At 42.1% G+C, this 18,928-nt stretch overlaps 1 protein-coding gene across 2 annotated transcripts in view; it reads left to right on the plus strand.

Annotated features, from left to right (window-relative positions):
- The window catches only part of PAPSS1 (3'-phosphoadenosine 5'-phosphosulfate synthase 1), a 97,710-nt gene that overhangs the window by 22,592 nt on the left and 56,190 nt on the right, over positions 1 to 18,928 (plus strand). For both annotated transcript variants that reach the window (XM_032860318.1, XM_032860311.1), the window contains 2 exons: positions 3,280 to 3,418; positions 8,300 to 8,418. In XM_032860318.1, coding sequence (XP_032716209.1) covers positions 3,280 to 3,418; positions 8,300 to 8,418 — 258 coding nt within the window. The remainder of the gene's footprint in view (positions 1 to 3,279; positions 3,419 to 8,299; positions 8,419 to 18,928) is intronic.

An 18,928-nucleotide genomic window follows, 5' to 3' on the forward strand; every position in this document is an offset into this window, starting at 1 on the left:
GAACATGAAGGCTGGTTCTTTCTGAATAGAAGGTGGAATGATTGAGGTGGAAAATACAGGATGGGGAGGGAGGAGATGATGATTTTATTCTAGGTGGGTTAGGTTTGAAATTCTAGTGGTGTATCTAAGTGGGCCATTGGAAAATTGGTCTTGGAGCTCAGGAAAGCTGTGTAGAATTGAGAAAGATTTAGGAATCATTAACTTTGTTCATTGAAACCTAGTTGAAATTAAGTATAGAGTAGTTATATAGAATGAGAAGAGAGCCATGGCTAGAAACTTGGAAACACCTTCAAACAGGACAGTTGGAATCAGTTAAGGTCACAACTTAATCATTCTGCTACATGCTGTGGTTGTAAATCTAATGAAGAGTTAACCAATATATCAGAATAAGATCTATGACGGGTATGTAGTGGGTACTCCGAGAAGCCAGAGGAAGCAAGGGCCCTCGGTCATTCTGGGCATGTGGGGTGAGCTTCCTGGAGGAATTCACTACAGAGCGGTGCTGTGAGAAGCACATTGCTTTAGGCAGAAGAGAGCAGTGGAGGGTTTCTGGCAGGGCAGATGGCTAAGGCATAAGGCCCAAACAACCTGGTAGACCAGGCAGGTATTAATTATTAATAGAACATTAAGTGCAAGACAGAGAATGGTGGGGCCACATATAGAAGGCCTGATGCCTGGGGTGCCTGTGTGGCTCAGTTGTTAAGCATCTGCCTTTGGCTCAGGTTGGGGATCGAGCCCTATGTTGGGTTCCCTGCTCCAGGGGAAGCCTGCTTCTCCCTCTTCTACTCCCCTTGCTTGTGTTCCTGCTTTTGCTCTCTCTCTATGTCAAATGGATAAATAAAATCTTAAAAAAAAAAAAAAAAAGGTCTGATGCCTCCCACTAAGAAATTTGGGTTTTACCCTTATGGTCATGGGGACTCTCTGAAAAGTTAGTGACATGCTTGGGGACAGTGTTAAGAGTATGGCTTTGAGTAGAGCAAAGCTAGAAGCCAGCACACTTTTAAAAGGGTGTAGCAGTTGACCAGTTGAGGAATGAGGTTGAGCTAGGGAGTAGGGAAGAAATGCAAACTGGGTTGGTCTAATAATTAGAGGCAAAATTTGAAGGACTTTGTGACAGAATGCACAGGGGGTGGGAGAGTGGGGGGCAAAGGAAGGAACCAGATCAACTCTTTTTTCTGGATGAATAGTGTTGCCTTCCTTGATTTGGGCAGTATAGGCAGGATTCCAGCTTGGGGGAAAAAGAGAATGAGCTCTGTTATGGACATGCTAAGTTTGAGGTGGCTGTGGGATGTCCAGGTGGGTGTATTTAGGAGGAAGTTGGAAATGTGTGTTTAATTTCGGGAGAGAGGGCAGAGCTCAGACTTAAGAGTTGGTGCTTATGTTGTAGTTGACATTGTGAGGGCTGCTGAGAAAAGTGCTCAAGGACTTAATGTGAGCAATGGGCTCCTGATGGACTGTGGGCAACAGCTGTGTTGAAGAGATGGGATAAGTAGGAAGAGCCCGGGAGCCTGCATTAGGAATGATCAGGGGGTAGCATCATGGCCATACACAGGGTTAGTAATGTGGAATGCAGCAGAAAGTCCTGTCATTTAAAGGCTGAAGAGTACGCATGATTAAGGGATTTTGTGTCATTTGTTAGTTCACTTGTTTTTCTTTCTTTTCTTTTTTTAAAGATTTTATTTATTTGAGTGTGTGTGCACACAAGAAGGGGGTGGGTCCGATGGGGAAGCAGGGTCCCTGCTGAGCAGGGAGCCCGATGCTGGGCTGGGTCCTGGGACACCTGGATCATGACCTGAGCCAAAGGCAGACGCTTAAGCAACTCACACAGGTGCCCAGTTCATTTGTTTTTTGTGGATGAGTGACTTGTTTATTGCCACCGGGAAAAAGCTGGCAGAGAGGGCAGAGGCTGAAGATTTCAAATGGAGTAGGGATAACGGGTTGAGCAGGATCTGCTCGAGGGACGAGAGTCTGGAATCTGAAGGGAGGAGTGGCAGGAGTGAGCCAGACAAAGGTACCTGGGCAAATAGACACACTTACGTGGCGGAGAAGAGAGAGAGAGCATTTTGTGCCTGTGGATTTTCTTGTTGAAATAAGGAAGCGAAGAGTGGTGACAGTGGAAGTAGGCACAGTTTGTCAGAGGGACCATAAGAACTGAATGCTAAAGTGAGCTGGGGGGCGTCAAATGATGGGAATGGTGGGGGCTGACTTTGGAAACATTGGCCCTGCTTGTGTACAGAGTATGAAGGTGAGAAAATCAGTGGATCTCTGGAGGGGGGGGGTACTTGGTTTTAGCTAAGACCAGAAAGAAGAGGTTGACTTAAAAAGGTCACTATACCAGAGGACAGGGCAGAACAATGAAAGTGATCACCAGAGAGTTAGGGGTTTAGGGGTAGGGCAGAAAAGTGAAGTTTTGGGAATGCTCAAGACAAGAAGTGGCCACAGGAGTTAACGTTTGGCAAGTGGATAAACCCCCCTCAGGGTTCTGAGTGGACTTTTTGGGAAGTGAAGTTGCTTTCAAGTCAGCTCAGGCTGAGGTTGAACGTGTTACGTTCAACGTGTTACGAGAGAGATGCCTGATGACCTCTGCATTTGAGCTGGGCTTTGGCTTTGGTTCCTCATAAAACTTGGTGAAGTTTTTTATGGGACATCTCTTGTTTTCCCTTCTGAACTTCCCAATATCTTGGATTTTTAGAATAATATACCCCTTAAAATTGTTATAAAGAAAGGGTATATTAACCTAAGAATTTCCTGGATTTATATATGTACATACATATATGTATATATATGTATGTATATATATAATAAAGATTTTATTTATTTACTTAGAGCACAGTGAGGGGGAAGGGCAGAAACAGAGAGAATGAGAAACAGACTCCCCACTGAGCAGGGAGCCTGATTCGGGGCTCCATCCCAAGACCCCAGGACCATGACCTGAGAGGAAGGCAGACACTTAACCGACTGAGCCACCTAGGTTATATATATATATATATATTTTTTATTTATTTATTTGAGAGAGAGCACCTCTCTCTGTTTATCTGAGAGTGTGTGCCCGAGTGGAGGAAGGGGCAGAGGGAGAGCGAGAATCCTTAAGCAGACTTCCTGCTGAGCCTGGAGTGTGATGCGAGGCTAGATCCCAGGACCCTGAGATCATGACCAGGGTCAAAGTCGGAGGCTTAACTGACTGAACCCCCAGGTGCCCCTCAGTTTATACTTGAAAATATAAATTGTTCTGTTTAGTATTTGTTTTCCACTGATTCAGCCATATGTCTTCTTTCTAAGGATCGCAACAATGCAAGGCAAATTCATGAGGGTGCAAGTTTACCTTTTTTTGAAGTATTTGTTGATGCCCCTCTGCACGTTTGTGAACAGAGGGATGTCAAAGGACTCTACAAAAAAGCACGGGCTGGAGAAATTAAAGGTAAGTACTATTTTTTTTTTTCTAGTTTCTCTTTGCTTGCTTTTTTTTTTTTTTTTAAGGTTTTATTTTTTAAGTAATCTCTGTACCCAATGTGGGTCTTGAACTTGATCCCCAAATCAAGGTGTGTGTGCTGTACTGACTGAGCCAGCCACACGTCCCTTTGCTTGCATATTTTATCCCACCGTATCTGAGACTGATCATCTTTACTGAGAAAGAGACTGGGAGTATTCAAACAACTTGGAGCTCTTTGAGAAGAAAAAGTAGGTCTTGCTCCACTCTTGTGTCTCTGAGACCTACCAGCACTACCTGACACTGTGTGTACTCAGGGGTATTGTTGATCAGATTGGAATCTTGCTCACAAGACAGAGTTTTAGAAGGTTGGGACCTCAGGGACTGCTAGAAACCTGCTTGATATAATTAGGTGCCTAGCATTAGACTGGATATCAGTGGCTAGCTGCTGTCCATTCTGCTTTTTGTTCCAATGAAAATGAAGGAAATTCCATAGCTAATGGGAAGGATGCTTGAATTATAAACATCTTGAGAGCAAAGACAGTGTCTTGTTCTTATTTACATCATGGTGCTTGGAATAGTCCCTTATTCATCCTGTGTACAATTATTGAATTAGGCTGAATCAATATACTGCTGATTCCATCAAAATAGAGATACCTTGCTTTTTAGGTTTTATGATTTGCTTCTAGAGTTTCAACTGTGGTGAACATTTGTACATAAGAGACATTAAGAACCTGTCTGCTCTGGCCTTTGATACCAATCATATTAATCTTCTAGACATTCTTGGACATTAGTTATGTTCTGCTGTTAATAGAAGACATGCCAGTATTAAAAAAAAATCAAGGATCAATTCCTCAGTCAGCACTGTGCAGGGATCAGTGATTCATGCAGGTAACTTTGATGCCTTCCCAATCTGGGGTATGATAGCCTCGGGCAATCACAGGAGCTCCCTTGGGTTCTGTGAATTCAGTATTTTGTCACTCAGCTTCTGGCGTTGCCTAGGAGAAGGCGGAACAGGAAGGACAATTCTTATTATTCTGGGCTGTTCTGTATTTGGACCTGGGGACACGTTAGCGGCTGGGGCAAGTGCCACCTGTTGTGGTGAAATCTGGTTCCTTAGAGGAGGCTGACATCTAATTGTGCCACTGTGGAGACTCAGTTTCACTCACTAAGCCTGCTCTTTCTTGGTTCAGTAGGTTGCCTAACCTGAATAATTGACATCATTGGGAGGGGAACCATTTCAGCTCTTTTTATCATCGGTACCAACCTCTTGTTTGTCAGTGGCCAGCTTTCACTTCAGTTTTTCCCCATAGAGATTTGGCAGAGAGAAGCAAAGTGGTGTGTCTGGGATCCTGAAGGCTAACTCCAATTTTAATTGTACTTGGTTTTGTTGTTTTGGCAAACGTGGATTGGTGAGGAGGGTAGATTTGTCTCTCTGGCTCTGGAATAAGCTACTGGGAACAGGGTAACATCTTGAATATTTTTCTGTCATTAGAGTTTAGCACAGTGTGAGGCCCAAAGCTTAATACCTGACACACACATAGTAAATGCTTGTTGGATACGTGAGAAGAGGGAGTGGAAATTGGATGTTCAACACACATTGATCAATGCTTTCTATTTCTGAGGTATATATTTGGTGCTGGGATGTAAAGATGAATAAGGTCACATGCAAAATACCTTGAGTCATTTATAATTTGTGTTCTCTTTTTGGGAGTGTGTGTATTAGCTTAGTTTTCTCTGTGTTACTTGTTTATTTTCCTAAGTGTTTTTAAATTCCTCTGACTAGGGGCACCTGGGTGGCTCGGTAGGCTAAGCATCCGGATCTTGGTTTTGTCTCCGGTCCTGATCTCAGGGTCCTGGGATCGAGCCAGGTGGCAGGCTCTACTCTCAGTGGGAGTCAGCTAGGGGAGTCTTTCCCTCTCCCACTGCCCCTACCCCTGCTTGTGTGCGTGCATGCACGAATTCTCGCTCTCAAATAAATGCTAAAAAAAAAAAAAAAAAAAAAAAATCCTCTGAGTAGACATTAATAAAATGTTCTTTAGGTTAACATATATATATATATATATATATATATATATATACATACATACACACCTGGGATATATATATATATATATATATATATATACATACATACACACCTGTGTACAAACATTATGTTTGCCATGGTGTTAGAGTTTCTGATTATAGAGTTGTTTGTTTTAAAAAATCGGTTACTCATTGTCAGATAGTGCTTGAAAGTTCCCTGTCAATGCTGTTTCAGAACTGTGGTGGTAAGTGAGGACAGGAGAGATGGCATACATTCGCAGACCTCAGGCTTTTAAAAGTCTTTATGTGACATTTACTAAACTGTAAATATATCCCCGGGTCAGCCATTCTAATGCTAGATTATTTTCATGATTACTACCCTAGTAGTTATTATCTACTTAAATATAAATGTTGTTCTTAAGTGTACATTTACTATAATCACTTACAGGATAAATTAGCTAGGCAGGGAATTCCTGGACTTTTAAAATGCTAAGCCAGGTCTTCTAACACAGTGGTTTTCAGGTTTTGCTGCACATTAGCATTACCTGGGGGAACGTTTCAAAATCCGTTCTCGGGGCGCCTGGGTGGCTCAGTAGTTGTGTCTGCCTTCAGGTCATGATCCCAGGGTCCTGGGATCCAGCCCCGCATCAGGCTCTCTGCTCAGTGGGAGGCTTGCTTCTCCTTCTCCCACTCCCCCTGCTTGTGTCTCTCTCTCACTGTGTTTCTCTCTGTTGAATAAATAAAATCTTATTTATTTATTTATTTATTAAAGATTTTATTTATTTATTTGATAGAGATCACGAGTAGGCGGAGAGGCAGGCAGAGAGAGAAAGGGGGAAGCAGGCACCCCGCTGAGCAGAGAGCCTGATGTGGGGCTCGATCCCAGGACCTTGGATCATGACCTGAACTGAAGGGAGAGGCTTTAACCCACTGAGCTATCCAGGCACCTCAATAAAATCTTAAAAAAAAAAAAAAATCTGTTGCCAAATCTGTACAGGTGAAATCAGAATGTCACGAGGATGGGACCTGACAATTCCATTGTGTAGCTGTGTTTGAGAATTAGAGCTTAAGAGCTAGTGTTCTACGTCTGCCTGGGTGGCTCATTCAATTAAGTGCCCAAGTCTTGTTTTTGGCTCAGATCATGATCTCAGGGTGGTGAGATCAAGCCTTGCATTGAACTCTGTGCTGGGAGTGGAGACTGCTTAAGACTCTCTCTCTCCCTCTAACCATCCCCTCCCCCCGCAACACTCTTTCTACACAGAAAAACAAACAAACAAACAAACAAAAAAAACCCCAAAAAACAAAATTAGTGTTTTGACCAGAATTATTTTTCCCCAACTATTTTACTGTGACTCTCTTAGGAATATTGGTCATGCAGAAATATCCTTCTTGGATTCAGGACTTTATGTGATACTTAGAAATATGAAATAGAAAAAAAATAACATGGGCCATAGACTTGGAGTATACATTTTTAGAACTCTCTTGGTGACTGTTTCTCTTAATAGTAATGATTTTAAATTCTTGTTTACCATTCTGCTCCAGGGTTGACCTAAGCCCTCCAAGGCAGACAGGTCTTAAGTGACTTATGCATGAGGTGATATCAAGGGTGTAATATAGGAATAGCATATGTTCAGCTCAGCTGGCCCATTCCTGACAAGCATCATGCATTCTTTCTTGACAGTTCCTTGGTAACACGTATTTAAGGGGAAAACCTAAATAGGGGTTAGTATCTAAACTAATTATGTTTCATTATGGGATCTATTTTGTGATACATCAGGATTCCCGTTCTTATTTATGTTTTGCTAAAGTTGGTAGTAGTTAATTTGTCTTTCCTGAACAGGTAATCCTGGTGGCAGAAGAAGCCTGTAGGGCTTCAGTTTGGCTGTAGGTAACCCCTGTGACTATAATGGGCAGATAGACTTTGGTGTGTCAGTTTTGTATTGAGAGGAAGAAAACCTTGTTGAGTTTGGCTTATGCTTAGGAGGTAAGTACTATATCCAGTATTTCCCTGGGGAAATTGAAAGGCTTTGGATCCCCTGATACTTATTCTTATTTCTCGGTTGGCATTTTAGGCATTTACTTAGAAAATATGACAGAAGAAGCATAGTCAGTCCTCATCATTCGGAGAGTCCATATTTGCACGTTTTTCTACTCACTGAAGTTCTTTTTTTTTTTCCTTCTTCTTTTTCTTTTTTCTTTTCAAAGATTTTATTTATTTATTTGGCAGAGAGAGAGAGATCACAAGTAGGCAGAGAGGCAGGGGGAAGCAGAGAGCCTAATGTGGGGCTCAATCCCAGGACCCCGAGATCATGACCTGAGCCAAAGGCAGAGGCTTAACCCACTGAGCCACCCAGTGCCCCTACTCGCTGAAGTTTTTAAGCCCCCACGTCAGTACTCAGCGGTGCTTTGGCAGTCACTTGTGGATACATGCAGAGTGGGAAAAGTTATAGCCACCCCAAGGATGGTGCCCAGCTGAGGCTGAGCAACGTGATACTCGGCCTTCATGTTTCAGCTTTTGTACCACAAAGAAGGGTCAACAAATTTTGTGATGACTGAGGCTTGCAGGAGCCTAACCCCATGTTTCCCCTAGGAGCCTGCGATTGCAGATTCACTAATTTAGTGTCTGTTCAACATTATTGAACTGCGAATGAGAATGGACTGTGTGTATTTAAAGGAGAAATGGAAGTTTAATCAGAAATCTTCCCAAGAAAGAAGTTTTAGTACCGTAACCCTAGAACTCCAAAAGAACGGCATAAATATGAACTTTGACACAGCAAAGACTTGGACTGAAGAAATAAGCCTGTCTTAATTTCCACCTACTTCTCTCATCCGGTCCTTTTGCAGGTTTCACTGGAATCGATTCTGAGTATGAAAAGCCAGAGGCTCCTGAACTGGTGCTGAAGACAGACTCCTGTGATGTGAACGACTGCGTCCAGCAAGTGGTGGAGCTTCTGCAGGAGCGGGTAGGAGGAAGTCAAAGAGGGAGTCCTCAGAAGAAGTGTATTTATCTTGTACTCTTCCCCTGCTGAAAGAGCAGGTGGTGGTGATAAGGAGTACCATTTGTGTTTCAGGTTCTGGTGGTACTGACGGTTTTCTGAGTGTGTGTGTCCCTGTGTTAGGTGTCGTGGGGGCACCAGTGCATACAGCGCACGAAATATCCTGGTCAGTGTGGAGCACAGGCGGCTTGAGAACCAGAGGCTCTTTTATTTATTCTAGCAGTAACTTTACCACACAGATACCTGTACATTCAGCCGTGATTATTCAGCTCTACACCTTGACATTATTGTATTTAAGTTGAGGTACATAATGTAGCCAATTCTCCTAGTCTATTAGAGAGTGCCTGGATTTTCCTGGTGCAACACGATGATAAGGGTGGTTGAGTTTTAGGAAGGGAAATGTTCCAGAGCATAAAGATCTTTCTCTGGTTCCTGGGCATATGGAAGCATAAAGATGCTGGCTGTTTTCCCAAGCACTTAGTCCCTCCAGGACGTCCATGATTCTCTCAGGGTTTAGTCCAGTTTCAGTTTTTAGAAACTCTTTCTTTTCTTTCCTGTTCCTATCTTCCCTGGTCCCAACAGACGGTCACGCAGTTTACTTGGTTGGGGAGGGTCTGGCCTCTGTGTAGGTGTCCGGAGTGATCCCCTTCCCTGGTCAGGATGTCCTCACCTTTGCTGCCTAGTGCTGTGCAGGGACTCCTGATGTAGTGGTACGCAGATAGTGGTGCATCACTGTGCCCCACTTTGTCCTCTGTGGCCTATGGCATCTGAACCCCCTTGATTTTTACAATCCCTTTACCATAAACCTCTTTTGTGTAGTATCTCTTACTGGGTATATCAGACATACAACTTAAAAAAATTACCTACGTCTGAGTGCATTAAAAATGTCTAGCCTTAGAATTTTTTTCATCTTGTAAAATTCTGCCAGATAATTAACCTGGGACTCACCTTCCTAATGTGAGTCCTCCCTTATCTAAACATTTTAGCTGAGTAAGTGAAATGATGCGTCACAGCACTGCTCTGACGTGTTCCTTTGGATGTGCTGCTGTGCTGTCTGCAGGTTCATGAGGCCCCATCCTGGGAGGTTTTATGCTTGTCTTTTTGCCATCTGGGTTTCCTGTTACCCAGCTTCTGGGCTCTGGAGCTTCTCGATCTTGCTGCTGTGCCTGTGGCTTCCCTCTATTCATTATCCATTCTTTCAGCATCAGCAGTCAGATGTCTGCTGTAGTTCGTCATAGTCCTAGGCACTGGTAGTACAAAGATTAACCAGGTGTGTCTCTGTCCTGTAGGGTTTACATTGTAGGTGATGGAAATAGGAATAAGAGCATACAGCTGCTAGAAGTTGTGTTAGAAACATGGTTTCAAGGGCTCCTGGGTGGCTCAGTCAGTTAAGTGTCTGCCTTTGGCTCAGGTCATGATCCTGGGATCGAGCCCCACATTGAGCTGTCTGCTCAGCAGGGAGCCTGCTTCTTCCTCTCCCTCTGCTGCTCCCCCTGCTTGTGCTCTCTCTCTCTCTGTGTCAAATAAATAAATAAAATCTTAAAAAAAGGAAACATGGTTTCAGCATGTACATAGCACTCTGGGATGCACAGAGGAGTGAATTAGGTTTTATATCCGATCTTTCTCATGTTTGCTCTTTTTTGTTTTTTTAAAGATTTGATTTATTTGAGAGAGAGAGAGCGTGAGTTCGAGCACAGAGAGGAGCAGAGGGAGGGGCACAAGCAGACTCCAAGCATGGAGCCCAATTCAAGGCCTGATCCCATGACCCTGAGATCATAACCTGAGCTGAAGTCAAGAGTTGGATTCCCAACTGACTGAGCCACCCAGGCACCCCTTGGTCATTTTAAAAAGATATTTTCACTGGCCATAGTATTCTGGGTTGACAGGTTTTTTTTCTTTTGGTTCTTTAAAGATGGTGCTCCATGGTCCTCTGGTTTGCAATGTTTCTGATGAGAAGTCTGATGCAGTTCTTTTCTTGGCTCCTCTCCCTATAATGTTTCTTTTTATTTGTGCCTCAATTCAAGATTTTTCTCTTATTCCTTAGTTTTTAGTGATCTTAGTACGTCGTGTCTAGGGTTTTCAGTATTTTTAGTTTTTTTTTCTTTCAGTTTAGGGTTCTTTGGCTTTTGGTTCTTTTATTAGTTTTTGAAAACTCTTGGCCATTACCTCTTCAGATATTATCTTTGCCCTATTCTTTCTCCTCCTGGGATTCCAGTTAGATGTTTGTTAGACAATCTAATATTATCCCACGCTTTTAAATGCTCTGTTCTTTCACTCTTTTTTTTCCTCCTAAAGACTTGTTTACCTTCAAGACATAAAGAGAGCGGGGTAGGGGGAGGACGGGGCAGAAGGAGAGGGACAGAGAAACTCTGCACTGAGTCTGGAGCCCGATGTGGGACTCGATCTCATGACCCTGAGATTAGGCCTGAGCCAAAACCAAGAGTTGAATGCTCAACTAACTGTGCCACCCAGGTGCCCCTCTCACTCTTTTCATGTTAATTTTTTAGTTTTAATAATTTCTACTCATTTTCAAGCTTAGTCATTCCTCAGTTATATGTAATATATTGATTTGCACTTAAAATCGGTAAACTGATAATCATTACAAAAATTGCATCATTTTTTTAAATAGAGTGTACATCTATCTATTGAAATTTTCTATTCACACACTGTCTACTTTTGCACTAGATCCTTTAATATAGTAATTATAAAGTCCTACCTGGTAGTTCCAGCCACTGGGTCATTTCTGGATCCTGCTATATCTCTTATTGATGGCTTTTCTTGTTCTTTTTGGCATATCGTAATTTTTTATTGAATGCTTGACATTGTGTGTGGAAGCATAGTAGAGATTGAGGGTAATAGTGTCTATGTTCTGGGCGTTTATGTTCTTTTTCTGTCACACTGCATAGTGTGTATATAGTATAGTATATTGAGTTAATTTAGTTAGTAGCTTAGATGGATTTGGGTTTCTTTATTCTGTAGTTATTCATAATGCACTACCAGCTTTAAATTTCTCCAGCGGTAGACTATCCTACCTTGTGCCTAGTCTGGGATCTGGCCTCCTACAGGGTCTTTCTTAGTGTTTCTGCTCCACTTTGAGCTTTCAACATTCCCTGGATGCCTGCATCTCAGAAGGGGTCTCCCTACATGCTGTCACTCCTTTCTCAGTGGAAAGAGAGTTATGCTATTGCTCAGAACTCAGTGCTAGGCTCACGATGGGGGAGCAGTGGTGGTTCTCGAGTCTGCTGATCCAGCCCCACTCTTAAGCAGTATCTATACTCCGGGGTCTTAGATGGGTATTTGTCAGTGTCGTTTCCTCTTCCTGCATGGTAGCCAACCTCTGCTTTGAGCCTGGGAGGTCTTAGTCCCATACATTAGCAGATTGCTGGTTTGTATTCAGGATATCCTGGGCCAGGAGAGTTTCCTCCACATCCCTTTAGCTGGCCATTTTTACCTCCACTCCTCTTTCAGAAACAGTGGACCCTGGGAGGGTTTCCCTCCCTTCCCTATCAGCTGCAGGCATTTGTGTGGTATGAGACAGTGATCCAGGGAGTGTGGACAGAATTTTGTGCCTCGTGCCACCAAGGGGAGCTCTCTAGTTGTGAGACCTTCTAATCTTTCTTCCAAGCATGCTGGTAGACCTGCTTGTGAATGTAGAACTCCTGGCGTCTGTGGTTCCCAGGTATGCAAACCTATCACTAGTCCTCACTCAGCCTTGAAGAATGCTAAAAACAGTTAGCTGCTTTTTTCTTTCCTGCTTTTATTGCAGCCACCTCTTCCTCCCATGTGCTCCTGAGGGGCATGTTTATGGGTCTTGTCTTTTTTTGCTGGGACTTGTCACTCTTTGGAAGCAGTTCTAGGCACTGTGTTAGGGCCTCAGCTCTGTGATGGGCTCAGGAATGTTTACAATTTCATACATTAGCTGGCCTTTCCTCTTGTTACGTGATGTTCTATTCTGGAATCTCTGTTTAATTTTGAGCAAACCGTCTATTCTTGCTCTGCTTTTAGCCTTCTGGGGTTGTCTGTGTTTCCAGTATTTTTCCTTTTTATTTGGATTGTAATTTGTTTGCATATTTTGTACATTGAGCCTATCTTTTTTTTTTTTTTAAACTGGAGATTTATTAATGTTAGGAAGCTATACAGAGTTTTATTTTCTGTTAGTTTGAGTTTGTTTCATATCCAATTAGTGGTTTTTAAGTGTTGTATAGAACCTCAGGAAAGTACACAGATACTCTCATATATAGTGTGGGGGGCTCAGGAATCTCTGAAGCTAGATCATTTCAGGTAGCACAGGCACTTCTTTGGGATTATTAAACATAATCTGTGGTGGATGCTACACTTATCTCCCTCCCTTATGTCTTCCCTTTCATTCCTAATCACTTTTTTTTTAAAAAAGATTTTATTTATTTATTTATTTTATTTGAGAGAGAGTTCAAGCATCAGGGAGCAGCAATTAGAGGGAGAGGGAGAAGAGGGCTCCCCATGGAGCAGAGAGCCTGATGCAGGACTTGATCCCAACACCCTGGGATCATGACCTGAGCTGAAGGCAGACACTTAACTGACTATGCCACCCAGGCACCCTGATTTCTAACTACTTCTTTGGGGCCTGGTGTAGAATAGCGTCCTTTGGGTTTGACATTTCACCTACATAGAGGTTTTTATTTTTTTTTGTAGTGAACAGACGATTCTGCTGTTTTTATTTTAAAAAACTGTATTTTGGGAAAATTTTGCAATTGTCTGTAAGTCTAAAAATAGCACAGAGAGTTCCTGTCTATCCCTCAACTGGGTTCCTCTTTCCTTAATATCATGACTGTAGAAGATTTCTCAAAACTAAAAAATGAATCCTGGTAAGATTCACATAAGCGCGCATTTATGTGGCTTTCACAAGTTTTTCACTAAGGTCCTGTCCTGTACTGGGATTTAACCCAGGATCCCAGACTGTACTTAGTCAGAAATTGGGTTTTAACCATGATTCTGTGGAATGAAAATAGACTTCATGTAGTGTCTGTCGTGCCTGGGACTTTGTAGTTCCCCCTACCCCCAGTGCTTAAAACTTGAGGGCAGACTGTCCCTGAACGATTTTAGGCTCATACTACCTGATATCCCTTTAACTGGTTACCCTGTTTCCAGTTCCTTATGCCTTTTATTCCATCCCGTATTGTTCAAAGAATCCTCTTTCTCGAGTTTGTCTAGTTGTTTTGTTTTTGTATTTTTTTTTAACTCTAAAGAATTTATTCATTTTTCTCATGGTTTATAGAATTAGGGTGATTTGTGTTCAAGGTTCTCCATAGTTTATTTTTATTTCATTTATTTTTTTTAAAGATTTTTATTTACTTACTTGACAGAGATCACAAGTAGGCAGAGAGGCAGGCAGAGAGGAGGAAGCAGGCTCCCTGCTGAACAGAGAGCCTGATGCAGGACTCGATCCCAGGACCCTGAGATCATGACCTGAGCCGAAGGCAGAGGCTTTAACTCGCTGAGCCACCCAGGCGCCCCCAGGCTTCTCCATAGTTTAGCTCCAAGCTGCATATTTTCATATTATTGTCCTTAATTTATTTTGCCACTTTTAAATGAAACCTCCTAATGTTTGCTCCTAAGTAATGATTATACTAATTGCTCTTTTATATGGATGTTACTCTTTATTATGCCTGCTAGACAATTGGATAATTGGACAGTTCCCTTGAAGGTTTGAAAAAGAGGGGTAGAATAAAAACCCAACATTTACTGAGGACTTACTATAATGGTCATATATATGGGGCTTTGTGTGTTTTAATGTATTTGGGGTTTTTTTTTTTTTTGGTTGTTTTGTTTTTTAAAGATTTTATTTTTTTGAGAGAGAGAGAGAGTGAGCATAAGCTAGGGGAGCAGCAGCAGGAGAGGGAGAAGCAGACTCCCTGCTAAGCAGGGAGCCTGATGTGGGGCTTGATCCCAGGACTGTGGAATCATGACCTGAGCTGAAGGCAGATGCTTAACCAGCTGAGCCACCCAGGTGCCCCAACATATTTGTTTTGATTATTAGAATCTGAGGGCAAGTGGCATTCCTCCTAGTTTAGCTTCTAACCACTTCTTGCTCTAATTACTGCGACAGCCTCCAAATGGTCTTTGTGCTGAGTACTTTATATATGTTTTCTAATTTTATTCACAGAGTAAACCTCTGAAATATTTCAGAAATATTGAGTAACTTTCTCATGGACATACTGGATTCTATACCTAGGATTCCAGGCATATGATTTCCTAGGATTCATTTCCATATGCCTCTGGCTTTTACTTTCAGCGGTGTTCTCATTATACCTAAAGTGCAGTGTAATTAAATCCACAACCAGAAAGATGTTCTGGTTATATTAGTTTAAGATGGAGTTTAATTTTCTTGTAAGTTTAGTAAGTAAGTTTAGTTTTCTTGTGAAAAGTTATTTTTGTCATAAATCTCGATGGTGACAGAAGAAATGCAAATGGCTCCTTAATGCAATTGCTTTTTTTTTTTTTTTTGAGAGAGACTGAGAAGAGGGGCAGAGGGAGAGGAAGAGAGAGAGAGAATCTCAAGCAGGCTCCATGCCCAGAGTGTAGCCTGACAAGGGGCTTGATCTCATGACCCTGAGATCATGACCTGATCTGAAGATAAGAGTCAGATGCTTAACTGACTGAGCCACCTAGGCACCCCTTTTTCTTTTCTTTTCTTTCTTTCTTTTTTTTTTTTTCTTTTTCTTTTAGACAGAGGAGGGGCAGAACACATTTGCCTTCTCTTGGTACCACCCTCATTTGGGGAAAAGATATGACTTCATTTCCCATTGAAAGTATGTATTCCTGTGTTTTATTTGGTTGATTCTGTTAGTTAATTTAACAGATAGTGCTTTATGTGCTAGGTACTATTATAAAACACTGGGGATGTGGCAGTGAATTAAAGAGTAAAAATTCCTGCCTCATGGACCTTAATTTCTGGTCCTTATCACCATTATCTATAGTTATAGACTGGAATGGCAGTATCAGTTCATTGAATTTCTTCAATATAGCATGATATTTATAGCATGATACGGAATTAAAGAACACAGTTGAAGGGAGGTATATATACACACATACACGACTACTTCTGTTCTGGCGTTTGTTCTCCTTTGACTGTTTTTCTCACAGAGTTGCAACTCCAGTGTGCGTTAACAGCATGCAGGTAAGCCGGCAAATACCTGACAGTCCACTCGGAGTTGGTGGTGCAAGGAGTCTTTGCCTGCTGCACCCTGATGGCAGGGAGCTTAGTGCAGCACGCACCTTCTGAAGTAGCCTGTCCTTGGTGACCCGGGGGTGGCACAAACCGTGCAACTTCATTGTCATCATAGAGGCATTTGTGAGGTTTTCCACAGGTGGGTTATGGGAGCTCACGGAGTGGAGCTGATCTTGAAAAGCTAGACGGGGAGGTGAGGGGGCTGATGATGTCGGGTGCAGGGGTGACAGTGAGGATTGAGGGTGTGAAGATGAGAGGTCCTGCACTAACCAGTATCACGTGTAAGACTGTCATTGTGTGCACTAGAAGGCAGTGTTGTGGGCAGAGATGGAAACCACTAAGAACTCCCATGGAGGCAAGGCCTTCAGTAGCTGTCTCAGGAGCATTCCTACACTGAATGTGTTAAAACTCTGAGAAGTGGGTTCAGTTATCCTCAATTTACAGATGGGAGGTGACTTAGAGCAGTGACGTTTGTCCCTGGACAGCGCCACGGGGGATAGTGTTGGATTTGAACACCGCATGGAGGATGCTTTAGCCCATTCTCTTTTACACTGCCTTTCCTTATACCTGGATTCCTTCCCTTTCCTGTTGGTTTCTGAAACCTCAGTCCTTTCTGTGGCTTTCTTGCGCATTCCTTGACCATCTTTTCCGAAGTGTAGTTGGGATTGAGAACTTGAGAGTATTGGGTCTTAGAAGGAGTTAATATTATTAGAATACTCTCTGAGGACTTCAGAGCCACTCAGAGGCAGCAGTGTCTAGAGAGGAAGGAATGTTGACCATGTAAAGAAGGAAACTGTTTGTGCCTGTCTCTGGTTTGTGGGAAGTGTTTGTTCTCTGTAGTGTGAAGTAGGACGTGTTTGTCGGTTACCTGAGTTCCTTTTGCAAAGCTGGAGCCCATCATGCCAGATGGATTAATGTACTTAGGTCCTGAAACCTAAATCTCAATGATAAGTGAGCAGCTTGTGTTATTAAGCCGTATAAAACAAAATCTTATTTTAAGTACATTTTATTTCCTCTTCAGGATCCATTTGTTAGACTTTTGAGGTTTTTTTTTTTTGTTCCCCTCTAACTAATTATCTGGTCCTCTGATACTAACTGGGTGTTCAGCAGTTGGATTCTGTGCTGACACCAAGTGTCCACAGTTAGCTTGGATATTGCAGGCTAAGGGCTCAGTCCCACAGAGTGCTTCTACTTCAGATGCCAGCTGTAACTAGGGTGCCCAGATACCTACATTTCAGCTTGCTGACTGCCCATTCATGGGGGACCCGGACCCCCCACAGCCTGGGTCAGTCATTTGACTCACAGAACTCACGAAAGCACTTTACTTACCAATACCAGTTTATTGTAAAGGGTACAGCTCAGGAACAGGCAAATGGACAAGGCCTATAGGACAAGGTCTGGGGCAGAGAGAGTTGTGGTGCCTCTCTGCACTTTGGGCACTATTACCAACTCAAAAGCTCTCTGAACTTGTCCTCTAGGGGTTTCTACAGAGGTTCTATCACAGAGGCATGATTGAGTCTTTGGCCATTGGTGACTGAACTCAGTTCCAGCTTCTACCCCAGCCCAGAGTTCCATGGATGGAGTTGAAAGTCCCAACCTTCTCATCTACATATGGCATGGTCTTTCTTGAGGAGCCTCTTGGCCTGGAGTCATCACATTATCATACCAAACACACCCTTAATCACTCAGGAGATCCCAAGGGTTTCAAGAGCTCTGTGCCAGGAACCAGGGACAGAGACTAAATATATACTTCCCATTGTAATATATGGGAAACTTTTTATCGGAGCAGAGAGGGTAGCCTGATTTGGGGCTTTCTGGAGAACGAAGTTCAGTATCCATGACAGTCAAGGCATTTTTCTTTCTGATGCTTGTGTTGCTTTGGAGAGACTCTCCTGAAATGAATTCTATCAGGTATTGCTTCTTTAATCTTTCTATACAGTGAGTATTTTGGAATGGTGGGTGTTTTGGTTAGCATAATGTTAAGTATCCTCAGTCATCTCTGTATTGTCTTACTTCTCTTTCGATCTGGCCTGTGTAATATAATTGGGGTAAGGAAATGTGTTCGTTTATATTAATACTTAATTTCTCAGTGTTTGGTCAGAGCGTCTTCAGTTTCTTAATGTGCTTCAGTTGGCATATTTTCATATTTTTATTCAAGAAGATAGAAGACACTGAAAAATATAGAGGATTTTTGGATTTAAGTTTTTCCCTGAACCCTTGGATGGTCACTAGATGGCCTGCTGGTATCGCATTTTAACTTGGTGTGTTATGACATAAGGACGTAGGCTTCTTGCTGCTGGTTTTAATCTAAAGTGATATTTTAAATACTGTTTTTAAATCTACTAGGAACTCGAGATTTAATAGTGCTATAAATTATTTAAAGGTTTGTCTTTTTATGAAATGGTGGTTTAGTGCTCTAAATGGATTTTCTACTGCACATAAAAACCTGACTTCGCAGCTCAGTTTTCAAGTCTTGCCAGAATGCTCTTTGGTGTTCATGCTTGGGATGCATGTAGTTTAGATAATAGAAATTTCATAGTTACATAAAATATGAATGAGTGCTAGCCTTCAAATCTGGTGAGCAGATTTGGCTCAGGAAAAAAGTGCTGAAAATACTTAAAGGCAAAACTTAGAATGTGGACTCATCATGTTCATTAACATGTTCACAGTTGTTTAGGAAGATTCGAAAGGGAAGACAAGGACATTACTATTTTCAGGTAGTGAGTGTTTGTTTTGTTTGCCGGTTTCCAGATAAAAACAAACAACTCTTCTTTTGAGCAAAGATTATAGATACAGTATATGTTAGCTCTTAGATTGTGTTTGGTCAGTCAAGCAAAAAAAAAAGTTTTGAGTACCCACATAACATTTTAGAATTAATATTTACACATTCATAATATTTAACTATTTCTAGACCTACAAGATTAATGGTAGCATGTGAATTGTATACTGATTCCTGACTCAGGGGGCCCCCCTGTATTCCCTTCACCCATAAATGCGGGTGACTGTGGTGCTCTCAAGATTAGTGGTGAGGGGTTTAGGTATATAAACACTTGCTCTAGGCCTAGTTTGTGGTCTATTTTTATTTTAAAGGAAATTCTGTGAAATAAAAGTTGAAGAAGAACATTATTGTTTTCTAATAGCTAACTGTGTCTCTGGAAATCTTAACGAATCCCAAATAAAATGTACTGCTCATGTGGCCGGGACTTCACATTATGTTGTCCAGATATCTTGTCTCGCTTTGAGGTGGTTTTTGCTCCTTTTAGATGTTTA

The sequence above is a fragment of the Lontra canadensis genome, unplaced genomic scaffold (assembly GCF_010015895.1).
Source record: "Lontra canadensis isolate GAN:19392208 unplaced genomic scaffold, GSC_riverotter_1.0 scaffold1, whole genome shotgun sequence".
Classification (NCBI taxonomy): domain Eukaryota; kingdom Metazoa; phylum Chordata; class Mammalia; order Carnivora; family Mustelidae; genus Lontra; species Lontra canadensis.